At 39.1% G+C, this 15,122-nt stretch overlaps 1 protein-coding gene across 3 annotated transcripts in view; it reads right to left on the reverse strand.

Annotated features, from left to right (window-relative positions):
* The window catches only part of LOC126384652 (chloride anion exchanger-like), a 26,570-nt gene extending 11,701 nt beyond the window's left edge, over positions 1-14,869 (reverse strand). The window contains exons 1-10 of one of the 3 annotated variants that reach the window (XM_050035793.1): positions 14,650-14,869; positions 8,591-8,767; positions 7,417-7,556; positions 5,084-5,194; positions 4,837-4,997; positions 3,851-4,015; positions 3,600-3,752; positions 3,214-3,296; positions 937-1,084; positions 736-849 (exon numbers count right to left, since the gene is read on the reverse strand). In XM_050035793.1, the coding sequence (XP_049891750.1) occupies positions 736-849; positions 937-1,084; positions 3,214-3,296; positions 3,600-3,752; positions 3,851-4,015; positions 4,837-4,997; positions 5,084-5,194; positions 7,417-7,556; positions 8,591-8,721 (1,206 nt within the window). In that variant the 5' untranslated portion in view covers positions 8,722-8,767; positions 14,650-14,869. The other 2 variants (XM_050035796.1, XM_050035794.1) reach the window with 2 other exon arrangements.
* Positions 14,870-15,122: the final 253 nt, after the last annotated feature.

Here is a 15,122-nt window from a genome sequence, read left to right on the forward strand (position 1 = left end):
CTCTATCTCACTGAGCTAATTGGCAAACAGAAATGTCACATGTAGCTTCACAAATTGACTAAGCCAGTCACCTGTGTGCAAGACAGCAGCTGTTAGTGTGTAAAGGTAGATTTCAAACGGCTGTCAAAAATTCAGTTATTAAGACAAAAATCCGAAAATACACAAATTGCATCTAGACAGCATGGAGATGTTGTTAATTTGTTTTTAACAGTGATTTATTGGCTCCATAAGTGAAAAACTGATGTTTAAAAATGCCATTTTTGCATTGACTCCAGTTGTTCGCATGAGAGCAAAATTGTCAAGTGTCAATTGAGCAAAAATTGTGGGAGGAGATAGGTTTAATAAGTTTTACAGATTTTGAAAAAAACAGAGTGATGGACTTCATAATTTGCAATAGGTTTAAATGTACAAAAGTTTCTTCAGTATTGGGGGTACATTTTGGTTGAAGTTGCAAATCTGTAGCACATATGGTTGATTTGTTGTGAATTTTCAAAATTTTGAACTTTAGGGGCTTGCTGTAGCGCCACCATCAGGACTATTGGCCTGTTTTTGCAGCTGAGGCAGTCTGGCATGGGACTGGACCTTTGTGCAAAGTTTGGTGATTTTTTGCGCATGGGAAGTATGATTTCCTCGGAAGAAGAAGAAGAAGAACATGCAGCAAAACAACAGGGTCCTGGCAGCTTAGGCTGCCCGGCCCCTAATTAAGGAATAAGAAAACATGAGATATTATATTACCTGAGTCTTGCCACCTGTGCTCTCCTGCACTGCACTCCTGGAAAGAGCCGTACTCGCAGCAAAAGACTTGAAGGAAGCTCCAAAGATGTTGCTGACTCCAAAAGCTATCAGCTCCTACAGAAAACACGTCTTGTTATCAAAATCCTGACAAGACATGCAGCTTTTACTTTACATGCGGTCCATTTTCGCATTATTACATACCTGGTTTCCATCGATGGTGTAATCATGTTTTACAGAATAGACTTTTGCCACAGAAAAGGCAACAGCGAAACCCACTATGGCCATGGGAAATGCTTCCACTGCTGTCTCCTGGAAGATATGCAGATTGGGGGGGATGGGAGCCTCATACCTGAGGGTGGATTGTGTTGAAATAATATTAAACATAGACACCTTAGTTTGAATTACACCGCAGAAAACGTCATTGTGGTTATGGGTCATCAAGTTCATGGCAAAAAAAACATGTTGCGAGCGTTAAAGATTTACTCCAGTGTGCATAGAGTGTATGACAGTGTGAATAACTGTATTTAGTTAATGACACTTTTTTTCACTGACAGATGGCCATTAAAGATGAACTCACAGAGATAATAAAACACTATCTACACGTGTTACACCAGTACTGATGGATGTAACCGTACAGATACATGGATATTGCTTTTTTTTTCTTTTTTTTTTTATGGCTTCATTGTCTTTACACTCTATCATGGTCCATGAATTAGTCTGTTCTGACAGAGTGAGAGACCAAGACACCATGTGCCATGTGCTTTTAAATCTATAAACTTTTAACTACTGAACCAGTTGCTTTAACCCCAACAAAGGTTACAGCTGTTTGAGAGAGATTTATTCATGTCGTCTTTACAGTAAAAACAGTAGAGAACTGGGAAGCTTAGAAAGACAGTAATCAACTTCAAGTAGTTAGATTTGTTTTTATTTGTCCAGGTTTTGAGATACAGTATCTGTCTGACATGTATGCCCATGCCCTGATAAAATGAAGATGAATAGAATGCCATTTATGGTGTTCAGAATGACAATATGTTTTAAAATCTGAACACCAAGGAAAGAAAATTCCCGCACACTGTCCTGTTACTTGCAATAGTTTATTGTAAGTCATCAAGTTTTCCAAATGTCTTTATTTTTTCAAAGCTCTGAGTACCACTAACAAAATTCTATTTATCTCAATTGTACTATATATCAATCTTGAAGATATACACCAATCACCCACAACATTAAAACCACTGACAGGTGAAGTGAATAATGTTGATCATCTCGTCACAATGTATTGATCTGCTGGGAAATCTTGGGTCCTGGCATTCATGTGGATTCTACTTGACCTGCACCACCCACCCAAACAGCTTGCAGACCAAGTACACCTCCTCCTGGCACTGGCACTGGCACTGGCAACGTTCTCTGATGGCAGTGCCCCCTTATGGCAGTGCCCACACCACAAAAAATGCTCAGGAATGGCTCAAGGCACGTGGCAAAGAGCTTAAGGTGTCAACCTTGCCTTCAAATTTCCCAGATCCAAATCCTATTGAGCATCCATGGGACATGCCGGAGCAAGTCCGATCCATGGAGGCCTAGCTATGCACAGGATTCAAAGGATCTGCTGCCAACACCCTGGTGCCAGACAAAACAGGACACCCAAGGAGGCCCCACCTTGGATTGGACTTGGCTCTTGCCTGTTAAGCCATGGACACAGGACCTCAGGATTATCGGCATCTCGCATGGATGCTCAATCGTATTGGGAAGTTCTTTGTCACAAGCTCTTTGGAACGTTCATCTGACCATTCCTGAACAGTTTTTGCAGTATGGCATGGTGCATTGTCCTGCTGTGGAAGCGTACTTGGTCTGCAACGGTGTTTGGGTGGGTGTTGCATTTCAAGTTACATCCACATGAATGCCAGGACCCAAGGTTTCCCACCAGAATGATGCTTTTGATGTTGTGACTGATCAGTTTCTATCTCTTATATTTCTATCTCAGCAGATCTCAGCTACCATAGCAGAAGTTAATTGTGTAGCTAACATTAAGGATAAATGATAAAAAATATTTTATGTGTGATTTAAGCGAGCCAACTGAAGGAAGTGTTGTTTATGAAAATGTTATCAGTCCTGTCCATAGTTCAATTCAAGGAAGTAGATAAATCTGATTCTATGTAAGCATTGTTAATCATGTTGCTCACTGCCAGCACACTAAGGACAATGTTGGAGACAATGTTTCCTGTTAAAATCTGACTTTGATCTTATGTCATCACAATAACCTTACTTTTTCCAACTTTAATTTCTGTTGACATTTAAACTGTGTTGCACCTAAAAGTATAGAGCATGTTTGATATCATTTGGCATGATTGTCGAGCAGTTAATCATAAAATGGGACTGGTCTGGGAGTAGTGTTTTGTCTCGTGGGTGTTTGGCCTTGAATTTTAATTATCACTGATGGTATTGAAAATTCCTTGCTTTTTGCTGCAGTGTGAAATGTCTTACCCTTTTGGAATAGGGCCAACAACGTCAATGCCATATTTTGTCTTGAAGTCAAACGCATATGAAACTCCACATGCAATGACAGTCTGGAGGAGGAATGACAGGAATTGTTAGGCCTGATTCATGCCATTAGTTTTAAGATGAGAAATATGAACTCTTGTTTACAGTTTGTGAGCTGTTTCCTTTAACTGACATAAATGCTGTTATTTATGTGACATAAATGATCTCATAAATCAGATTAATGATTGTTATAGATGATACTCCTTTACACTCATAAAAAGTCACATCCAAAGTTAGCGTAATATAATACTGTTTCTAAAACTAACAAGCCTTTAGTGCCTCAGGCTATGGAAATGTGTATAAAGATCATGTTGTGCAATGTTACTCACCATGATGACCTCTATGGGGATAGGCACCGGCAGCTTGGATTTGAATCTGTCATTTAGCTCCTTCACAATGAACACCACCACCATGATCACTAAGGAGATCACCACGTCACACACATTGGTGGAAGTGATCTTGTTAAAGATCACCTCCAGGGTCTGAAAAAGACACACAAAAAAAGTCAGGTCTAAAAGATGAATGATGCACACTCCTTGACTGTGTTAACAGTGTGTTAACAAGGCTGATCTAGACTTACGTATATGATAGAGAGTGGACCACTGATGCCTGGAACAGTCAACCCGAGCACAAACTTGAGCTGGGATACCAGAATGTGGACAGCGGCTGCAGTGGTGAAGCCGGACACCAGAGTGTCGGACAGGTACATGACAACAAAGCCCACCTGCATAACCCCCATGGCAAGCTGGAAGAGACAGAGAGGTCAAGATGATGTGGTGGTGGTTATGAAACCCAGATATATTTTCCCTCCTTGTGCAGAGAGGTCAGGGTCTGCAACAGAACACTACATCTAGATCTGGAGGACATTCAGACTAAGATACACTAAAGATGATGATTACAATATCATATTTTGTACACAAGAATACTTTAAGGGAGCTGTAAGCAACATTCGGAACATATCTGTTTTTACCAGGTATTAACGTACGTCTTTGGCGATCCAATCACTAGTGAACAACGCTAAACACTGGTGTAAACGACCACTGAAATGCATTGTGATCTGATGTGATTGTTTTTGGAGGGGTTGTCTGCACACAGTTTTAAACATGGAGACTTGCAGCTAGCGGTGCTAACTGCATAAATAGTGCTAACAACAGCAGCAGTGTTGACAGAGGTAATAGTGTTGGAACGGTCATGGGTCGGAATGGCATTATCAGAGGTAACCTCCGTGTGAGCACAGTGCAGAGAGGCAGCGATCAGCTAGCCAGTTGGACAAACTCAGGGACTCACATAGAATAACATGCACGTGTGGCTGGCACGGCTACCACAACAAACCACAGGAAAGCTCAAATTACAATACACAGTTAGTGTGACTTCATTCTCTACTCAGAACACCATTACTCCACCAAATATTTACACAGCAAACAGTTGTTTCCTGCAGTATTAATGCTCTGAATGTCATATACAGTGACTAATTACTGTGTTGACAAGATAAAAGTTATTTGGCCACACACTGTTGATTTAGCTGTTGAGGAGATAATCGGTGTGGTTGTGGTGAGTGTGTTTCACCTGCATGATGCCGGCAAGGAAGGACACAGACGAAGCCACCAACACTCTCTGCTCATCTTTCGTCAGGCCTTCAAACCCTGTGATGTTGACAGGCGGACCCTCGTCGGGGACCAACCTGGTGACCACTGAGCCGATCATCAGACACAAGACTGGGAACGGACCTGCAAAGAGAAAGAGAGTGAAAAGATGTAGTTGTAGCTGTTTGAGAGCAGTTAGGGACGGGGATACACACAAGTAGTAACCTTACCTACTGAGATGTGTCTAGAGGTGCCCAGGAAAAAATACATGACAACAGGGAAGAAGGCAGAGAAGAGTCCGTACCAGGGTGGCAAAGAGGCCAGTAGACAGTAGGCCAGACCTGACACACAAAAATGTGCACATATTATACACATTTACAGCAGTTTATCTTGTTTCCTCTACTTCACTTCTCTGATAAGGTACACTGCATTTTATACTTAACAATTTTGTGATCAGATAATTGCTGTCAGCTATAGTCCAGGGTGTTCTCACTTGGCTTGTCAAATACGGCATTCTGGTCAGTGGCCCTACGCTTTGAACTATGACACTCTACGCGGCCATAGTAATTATGACAGGAGCAAAAGAGGAAGTCAGGTGACATAGCGTGAAGAGCAACAAAATTCCCGCAGGGAGAAGGTCTGTGTGGATGAACGGGTCAAACAAAAACAGGACTTTGTCCCAGGAGACCACTATTGATACCCCAGGGCATTGTGAAACCTAAAGTCAATGTTGACACATTTTACCCTATGTATGTAAGTTGAATTATATTATGTACTTAACTTAAGTAGTTTTGGTGTCCTAAGTTTATTCTGTTTTTTATAAATACATTTTTTTTGCTCCCATTATAACTTGAAGTTTATTTTATTTTTTATTAAAAAAAGTAAGTATTCCTGAATTTATATTTAACATGTTGCACATATTATATATATTTGCTATTCCTATTCTTATTCCTACTTATGTATATATTGTATTGTACATTGTAGCATGTATACAATTTTTTCATATTTCTAACTTTACATACTAGTTTAATACATTATATTGTAGCATAAGGCACATATTTTAAAAAAATTTACACACTTTACATACTCAGCACAATATACATATTTTTTATTTTAAATACTAACATCATGATGGCATTGTTGCACATATTTTATTTTTTACAAACTTTGTAACGTATACTTCTTATTTCTACTTCTATAATTCACTATGCTTCTCATCTGAGTGACTATAATGAACCACATCCGCTCCACCGCTGATTCTGATTCTCAATCTGATGTTTGAAGGGACGTGTTGCATAGCTACCATGTCCCTCACCCACTATAGTTTAAGTTAAAGTACCTTTAAACCTGGCATGAAATTGAAATAAACGGATGATTTCTTTTAAATATCTCACCTCTTAAAGTAAGTATGATGTTTGCAATTTTTTTGAAAAGGTGTTAGTAAAAAAGAGATCATTTGAAATATGGGTTTGATGATGTGAAAAAAGACATATACAGTACATTTATAAAGGAATTCATAATGTATTTTTTCATTAGGATTGCTACATTCTGTAAATATAATAAAGCAAATGAAATGAATTGCTCTTTAAATAACTAGTAGCTTGATGCATGCTAAATAAACTTAACCTGAATTAAAACTAACCCACAATGAGAGCTACAAAAACAAAAATCTTAATTGATACAGGACAAAAATGTGTATATAATATGCAAAAATACCACCTCAGGGCTTGTTTATATAACCCAGACCTGCTGTTAAAGATAGCCGTATTATCACTCTAAACAACTCAGACAGGAGGCTAAGGTTATCATATATTATCAGATTAGACACGAGACTTAATGATACAGTTAAGCTGAAGCCAAATCAACAATTTCAAAGATTGTATTATACAATCTAAGGACTTCCACCTAATCTTTTGGGTGGCTTTGAGAAGAAGTACAAAAATTCTCTTTCTGTTACAACAAATGAACTGTACAACAATAATGTAGGAACTCTTCAGGTAAATCAGTAACAAGAGTCTAAAGATCTTCCCCTCTGGGAATGTTCAAACACAAGATTTTTTTTCTACTGATACCAATTCTGTTAGATTGAAGATGCATTTGTCTCCTCCCTTTGATGAGGTCATGCAGTGGGAATGAGGCCACTGATAACTATAAATGTTTCATCTTCATTTTACTGTCAGGCCGATCAGAGTGTGTTTTCAGCAGCATTTTTCTGTTGAAATCTGTTATTTTCCCCTCTTTTCTCCCAATCTGGGATGATAACTGATATTGCATTCCTTCTGTGGGCCAGGGGACAGCTGCAGTCAGATAATGTTGCCAGCTGCCATTGTGCCAATAATTGGGAGTTTTAGACACTGTAATAGTGCTGAGACACATCTAGATTATGTTAGAATGTGACTAATATATGTTTGGTATTGTCTAATGTGAATTGGTACCCCATATTTACTAGTGACATGAAGACATATTTCATTGCATTGAGGCTGCAACTTTGGTTTAAAGAAGGAATTAAATCTCTACCTTACACTCAGTTTAAAGCAAAACACTTGCAGTTGTAAACTTTTACCTTGCAGGACAGCTACCAGCCCGGTGCTGAGACCAGACACAATGTCACTTAGCAGCCACTCTTTGATTCTATACATTTTCATCCAGCCAATGACCGGCAGGAGAGAGAGAGCTGCATTCTTAGCTCGTTTGGCATCACATCTGCAAAATGCACAACAGCACACACAATAGATAAATGAAGTTATGGGTGGAATACTCACTGTCTCTTAGGTACGTTCATTTGATGAAAAAAGACTCAAGATCTAAACCGATTAACTGCACTGTAATTAAACTTTGTAAGAATTCCTTATATCAGTCCATCTACACATCAGTCAAAAACAGGGTAAAAGGGAAAAGGTCCATCACACTGTACCAATGACTATATAAGTGGAAAAATAGCTAAAGCTAAATATTGATGAGTGTGAAGGCAGGAAAGCAAGAAGAGAAATTGAGCATCACTTAGTAGGGACGAGCGTGGTCAAATGAGCCGCTTTTTAAACTTTCTGCTACTATGACAAAAATAAATTAGCATTTATTTTAGACAAGAATTTGTTAAGCATATGAAATCCTGCTGAATATTAATAGACAACCTCTGTCAAGACAATAATCTCTACGTTAAGTTCTTATGCAATGATAATTCTTAGAGACAAGTATGTTGGATCAATTTTTTTGCATTCTTTTTTATATTAATTTTGTCAGATGAATGTCTGAGGACGAAAAGTCATAAATAAAGTGAGTACAAATTATTAACAGCATTTATTTGGTTATTTCATTTTCTACAGACAGAAAGATGTGTTTTATGTGTTATATACAGGATTGGACCTTATGCATTGTGCTGTGGTGTTATTTTAATACTAAAGTGAGCAGAGCAAGAACAAAAAACTTAACTTTACAAAATCTTACATCAACCATCATAATTTCGCCTAAAATTAAATGGTAAAAACCGAGCCAAAACGTAGGCTTTGATACTGTGCAAAAACTGGATGGTTCTCTATCTCTATATGTAGTACTGGAAGTGTAAGTATAGTTTGAGAAGTATGACTCAAGGAACAAGAAAAAGCTCAACTTCTCCCAATCTCCCCTTTAAGTTGATCATCTTAACCTATATAAAGGACAGGCTTAAAAGGTTAATCATACAGTGATGAAGTCAAAAATTACATGGGAAACAAAAACCAAAAGCACTGCATGCTCCTTACGTGAAGTACTGCTTGATGTGGTCCATTATGGTCTTGCGGTGCCTGTACACCTTCTCATGGTCCTCTGCGAAGGAGTCTTCTGAGTACAGCGGCCTGGCCACCACATACTGCTGAGCTCCCGGTCGTATCATCTCGCCTCTGCTGCCTGGAGGACTGCTGCTTCCTCTCTATGTGTCTCTGAGATTCATTAATCACATTAGGTAAGGAAGAGGGTCCTGTCTTGTCTTTGAACATCACTCATCAAATAATATTAACAGCAAACAACAAAGGTCCAGACTGTCAAATAAAGGCAGTGCACAAGAGCCAGGTCAGTACCTGCACTGTCCTGGGGCAGGGGGGATTTGTCAGGCTCTTTGAGCTCTAAACAAAAACACCAGAGAGGCTTGGTTTAAATTTTACCGCTGAAATGTGTTCCTAACTTTTCTGAGATCAACTCAAACCCAAAATACATCAGCACCTCTGGAATTCCAGCTGCTCATGAAGATCATCTGATTTCAAAGACTTCACACCCAAAAGCTCGAAAAAAAGGAACATTTCCTTGTTCCGGTAACATTTATATCCTCGTGAAAAGTTCAGCAGGTTGTCCCACATACCTGACAGTGTCCTTAACTGTCTCAAATCCAAGCTCTTCACTCTTCCTTCTTCCACCTCCCGCTCTTGGAGATCAACTGGGACCTCAGACGACTCTGCCATCAATAAATGCCACCTCTGACGCTTATCACAACTGTAATTATTAACAGCAATTATGATGAAGTCCCTGTTTCACACAACCGCTGGACTCCTGCCTTATCCTTGACCATTGTTCTTACTGATATCTTCAACCCACAACTTTCAGTGGAGACTTTCCGCCCCCAAAGAGCATTTGGAAGATATTGTACCGATGTGCAGGATAGGGAGGATGTGGACAGGGCAGACAGGACAGGACAGGGCAGGTCATTGTTATGAAGTGGAAATCAAGTAGCTTTTCAGGATGGGAAACACCGCTAAAGGTCGGTTGCAGCACTCTGCAGTGCACGTCAAGGGTAAAAATAGTCTGCAGGAACCGAGATTGTTTGAAGCAAATAATTGCTGAATGCAAGAGTATCATTGCAAAAAGCTATCTATTTATCGAGTGTGTGATTAAAGAACACTGCAGGTCAAAACTGATGAATCATTTAAAAAACCGAACTGACCTTTTAATGTTTTCCCTCCACAAAGTTGACAGAACAGAGAGCTAACGGGAAAGAGAAAGTCTTTCTTCAAATTTAAGGCAACACCTACCAAACTGATAAGAAAGAGCAGAAACTGTAGGAGCCTAAGGTGCGTGCGGGGGTGGGGGGTTGCTGCTTGCTGGTTTCAGGGCAGTCTTATCGAAGTGTCTACTCAGAATTAAGTGGAAGTAATGCCTGCCTGCCCCCGTTGTTTGCCCAGGATCAAGCACAGTTCAGGGCAGGTTCATGGGAAATGTATGTGTGCATGTGTGTTTTTATTTGCGTGTGTGTGTGTGTGTGTGTGTGTGAGACCCCAAATGCATGAATACATCTCTTTGTGAAAATCCAGTCTCCAGTTTTGGAAATCTGAATGGACGTTTTCCAAATGGTGCATAATTGTGAATGCACATGTTTTTTTTTACCTGTGAATTTGTTATCATGTGTGAAGTTCTGGCTGTGGATGCGATCTCATAAAAATGACTATAATAAATTAACCCACGTGATTTGATCGAATGGCCATGATCAGGTGGTTTCGGCCAGCCTTTGTTCTGTCACACCTTGCTCAGTGATAAATGAATGCTGAAATAATGATCAATGACCAAGGTCAGCCACTTTCCACTTGGTATGCATTTATTTCCCTTGATCAAACAAAAAAGGAGACTGAAGGAAACAATATCTTTATGGACTGTGCGGGCATGTGCAATTGTGTTGCATTCACTATAAACAAAATTAATGTACACAAAACACAAAATATGAATATGTTATCCTGTAATTTTTCACAACTATCTGTAATTAAAATAAATCAAATTATAGGTTATGTGACAGAACACACCTGTTTTCCTTTGCAAATTATCTTGCAAGTTGCAACTGACCATTTATTAAACCCCTCCCCCAACCATTTTTGGAGTGAGAGCTATATTCTGCTTTTATAAAGAGTGGCGTCTTTTTTGGGGGGGTTCTTTTTTTATGTGTTTCCTTTTTTTTTTTCTTTTTTTTTTAAACTATGAGGAATGCATTACGGCATGACAGAGTCCAGATTTAGCCAGAACTGTAGAGGCTTCTGTCAGACTCTTTGAGTCTCTGCTGTAGTGACTAGGGCTGTGTTCAAAATCACTCACTACTCACTATATAGTCCATTAAATAGTGGGCTCGCCATTTTGTAGAGCTGTTCAAATGTATAGTGGGATTTATTATACTCTATATAGTAGACTCAAAGTATCCTACAATGTATTGTGAAAAGTAGTCTAAAACCAATGGTCACTAACCAAACAATATATCCCATTATACGTTGAGCCAAAGGAGCAGACTGTGTGGGATGGACACAGAGACAGACAAGAGGAGAGAGAGCGGCTCGATTACAACCTGTTGTACATGTCTAACCTATTATGAGTATTATCAGTTTCTTTGCCATGCAATAAGTTGTCAGTTTAACATATAGTCGTTGGTCCCCGAAGATTTACAAATAAATTGGCAATTAATCCTCTCTAGTGCTTAACAAATACTGTACAGCGCAGGGCTAATAAGGCTAGCTAATGCTAGCGAGCTGGGTCGCTACCATACAGTCTGTGGTCGCTACAAGATGAGCTCACTACATAGTGCTCCACACAGACCTCCCTATGTAGTGAGTAGGGATAAGTAAATGATTACAGACACAGCCACAGAGTCTAGTGGAGCTTTGACAGTCTCTAGCAACACATTTGTGTCCCTTGTCCCCTGTCACAGAGGCACTGTGTGGGTTTTGGTTTCTAGTTTCGCCATTCATGACTACTGGAAGGGGGGTGAATTTCTATATAACTCACCCATTTAAAAGTTATTAAGGCTTAAAGTTATGTATAATTAAGGGCCGAGCTGCTTTGAATGACTGGTAGGTGCCTTCTGTTGACAAGGTAATGCAGGTAATGAAACCATGGTGTGACCTCGGACTCAGAGAGTAGCATATGAGCGTTGCCGTCGCTGTCGCCATTTCAGTGTGTATTCAGTTCATGAAAGTTAATTATAATGTTTTGGTCACTTAAACATGTCATATCTGGCATAGGGTTGTGTGTTGTGTTTACTGCTACTGCAGAAGAAAGCAACTAGCAGCTTTGTGTCAGAGGCATTAATTGGAGTTTCAGTTTGCTAGTGTTACGCACTTTATACTTGGAAGTCTATTAAATAACATGCCAACAAGAATCTATGTAGTTATGTGGGAAAAAATAATTTAGTGTACGGTTCCTCTTCAACTGCTTCAGCTTTGTTTGACTAAGCAGTAGCGGCGACACACTGAAAGTGGTGGGTCGCAAAGCAAAGTTCGGTTCTGTCTTGTGATTCCACTGGATTTTGCTGGCCTGATGTGACAATCCAATTTTTGCATTTGTAGATCATCAGATATGTTTCTTTGTGTGTATGTTTGCCATATCCATTGCTTATCAGTCAGGAGAGAATGTACTCTTACTACCAATGAAAGCAAAAAAGAAAGCAGAGAACAAGAACAATGTGCAGCTTCAGTACACAGTGTCCTGGACTGTCCTGCTGGTGTGAACAGGATTTGGTGAGACAGATAGAGGGGATGTGAAGTCAGGAAAGTAATCTGCTTGACATTGCAACACTGTAGGGTCTCTGCTCTGATAGTCATCCTATTTACATAAGGCTGAGAAAAACATACACTATCTATCTGTCTATTGCTACTACTGTATGTTAGAATGAAATCGAGGCCTTTGGGAATTGTAGCCCAACAGGGAAAGATGGAGAAAAAGAAAGAGACACAAATGTCTGACAGTTGTATGGTATCATCTGTGTCTCTGGAGGAGCTCTCTAAGAGCTACTACACATTAGGTTTCTGTTTCTGTTTTAAAATTAAAAATGATCTCTGTAAACACAAGTGTTTTAGCACATGAAAACATCATAATCATATCAAATGGCCATACATGATATTAGGCTGTACATTAGGCATGCACGTTGAGGCAACCGTAAACAGGAAGCAGATTGTCTACTCTGTGGTTGGTTGCTTAGTTACAGAAAGTACTATAGAGATGGACATAGTACGAACTGTTGTATAATTGTACTCTCTTTCCTTTTGCTGGCAGTTTGTTATCCTTTATCTTGTAATTTCTTAACATTATTATCATTACTACTATTACTTTTATTATTATTTATTTTGTTTTCATCGTCGTCATTTGTGTATTGTTAAAGTATTAAAAACTTAGAAATCTATTAAAAAAAATATATATACTATGGAGATGACGGAAAGTAAGACCAGAGATTTCTTTGCATGGACCAACAACAAGGTTGAACTGTTATTAAAAGTAACATGAGTATAAGGCGAGCAGGGTGGAGGAAAACATATTGGGAGTTGGTACAATGCAAATATGGCAAAATAAGAGTGGTACTGGTTGGGCACATTATCCATCATTAGAGGAACCCATGACAATAGTAAAGGAGTACCTACGCAAAAAAGGATAAAATTACAAAAGGTATGTGGACCTAGCTATTCTGTTTTGTCCTGACAAGCTGTGACTGAGAAGACCCAATCGGGAAGTGAACGTGATAGTCCATTTTAGGGGTTCCAAAATAGTGGAGAAGTGTGGACGCTAGGCATAACTGTAGCAATAGTAGTGTGTTTTCAAACAAAAACATTTAAGTATGGATGTAGCCCAAAAGACTGAGAACATAACCCTGATGAACATCAGTGTTTTCTCAGCTTGGACTTGGAGACTTTTAAAACCCACATTACAAACTGCAGTATGTAGTTTTGAAAACACACGTTTTAACCGAGCAGGGTAAGTCTAAATAAATACACCTTTGAGTTGCATTATGGGAAACATAGGATCCAAGGTTTTTGGAGCTTGACTGAAACTAGAAACTAAAAGTCAGGATATTTTAGTGTCTCCTGTATCAGTTTGAACCATTTTGTACATTGGAAGTCACCTAACTGTACGGAAGTACGATCCTAAATTACTGGAGAGCCTCTTTAAAAAACTACCATGTAACTCATCCACTGGCTATGTCACCTTTAAGCTCTATACTGAGAACCAAAATGCACTTTTAATCTCACCACCAGGGATGGTCTGTTGGTGGTGATGGTGGTGAAGGTCTTATGTATTCTACATACACAAACAATGCTTTTGTATTCTCTCTCACGTTACAACAGAACAATATTTTATTCGAACTATACACCCAGCTCATAAAAAGTATGTTGTTTTTTTTTAATGAAATGCAAGCTGCATAATAACGGCATGCTAACCATATGTTATGAACTCTTTCACTTTTTCTTATTTGCACTGGTACCCTCTAAAATGCATCATAGTAAATCTTAATGAACTGAGAGCAACACCTGCAACACTTATGCATCACTCTATTGTATACTGTTATCTCCTCTGGCACATACTGGATAGGTTAGTTTTGATTAGACAGGTGGAAATGTTGAGAGAGATACAATATAGATGCCCAACAAGGAAGTTTAGCCGAACAAAAATTGTTCATAATACAGGATACGCAAGCCAAATTTGACCAAGAAATACAGTCAGGAAATCCATCAAAAGAAATACTCCTTCAGGTAAAATGTTTGTGTACATGAAACACTCTCAGCAACTCAGGCTTAACACATGAAAGGTGTTTTTTTATGACACAGACTTTAAACCCATCACGGGCAATAAATAGCAAATAGATTGTGTACAAAGATAACAGATGCAATCAAAGATTATTGACAATGGACTGATAATAAAGATCAATAGATTTTGGCCCCAGACTTCAAGTGCTGGAGAAACATAATGCAATTTCTTAGTTAATAATAGTTAAGTTGAGAACTTTTAACACCCTGATACAACAGATTTACAGTGTCATAAAGATACAGAGAAAGTGTAAATATTGAGCAGTTAGAATTTCACTTACTGATGCAGTAGGGTCAACTCATGATCAGGCCTCCAAGTGTCTTTTAAGTCCTTGTTCCAATATGTCTCCTCCTCTACTCTTTATATATTCGCCGACTCACTAAAAACCAAAGTGTTTACAGTGTTCACCCAAGGACCACAGACTGCTGTGACGTATATTTAAAGGGTATTTTCCTGGGGTTGGTGTGTGGGAGAGAAAGCTGTGTATGTGAGCATGTTTGCTTGTGTGACTAATGTTACCAACCATGCAGTGTTCTCGCACAGTGGCTGTAGCAATCATGTTTGAGGACAGAGTAAACATTGTTCTACCATTAGTGGAACAATGTTGATGCTCGGACCTTCAAAGCTTTCCACCCTGGAATCAATGCCAAAATGGGGTACAAAGTTTATAGGTTCACGTGGGCCGAGAAAAAAATCGATAACAGTAAAGAACAAACATGACAGTTAAATATAGTTTCAAACAGGAGTATGAAG

This window comes from Epinephelus moara, chromosome 23, assembly GCF_006386435.1.
Source record: "Epinephelus moara isolate mb chromosome 23, YSFRI_EMoa_1.0, whole genome shotgun sequence".
NCBI classification, from domain to species: domain Eukaryota; kingdom Metazoa; phylum Chordata; class Actinopteri; order Perciformes; family Serranidae; genus Epinephelus; species Epinephelus moara.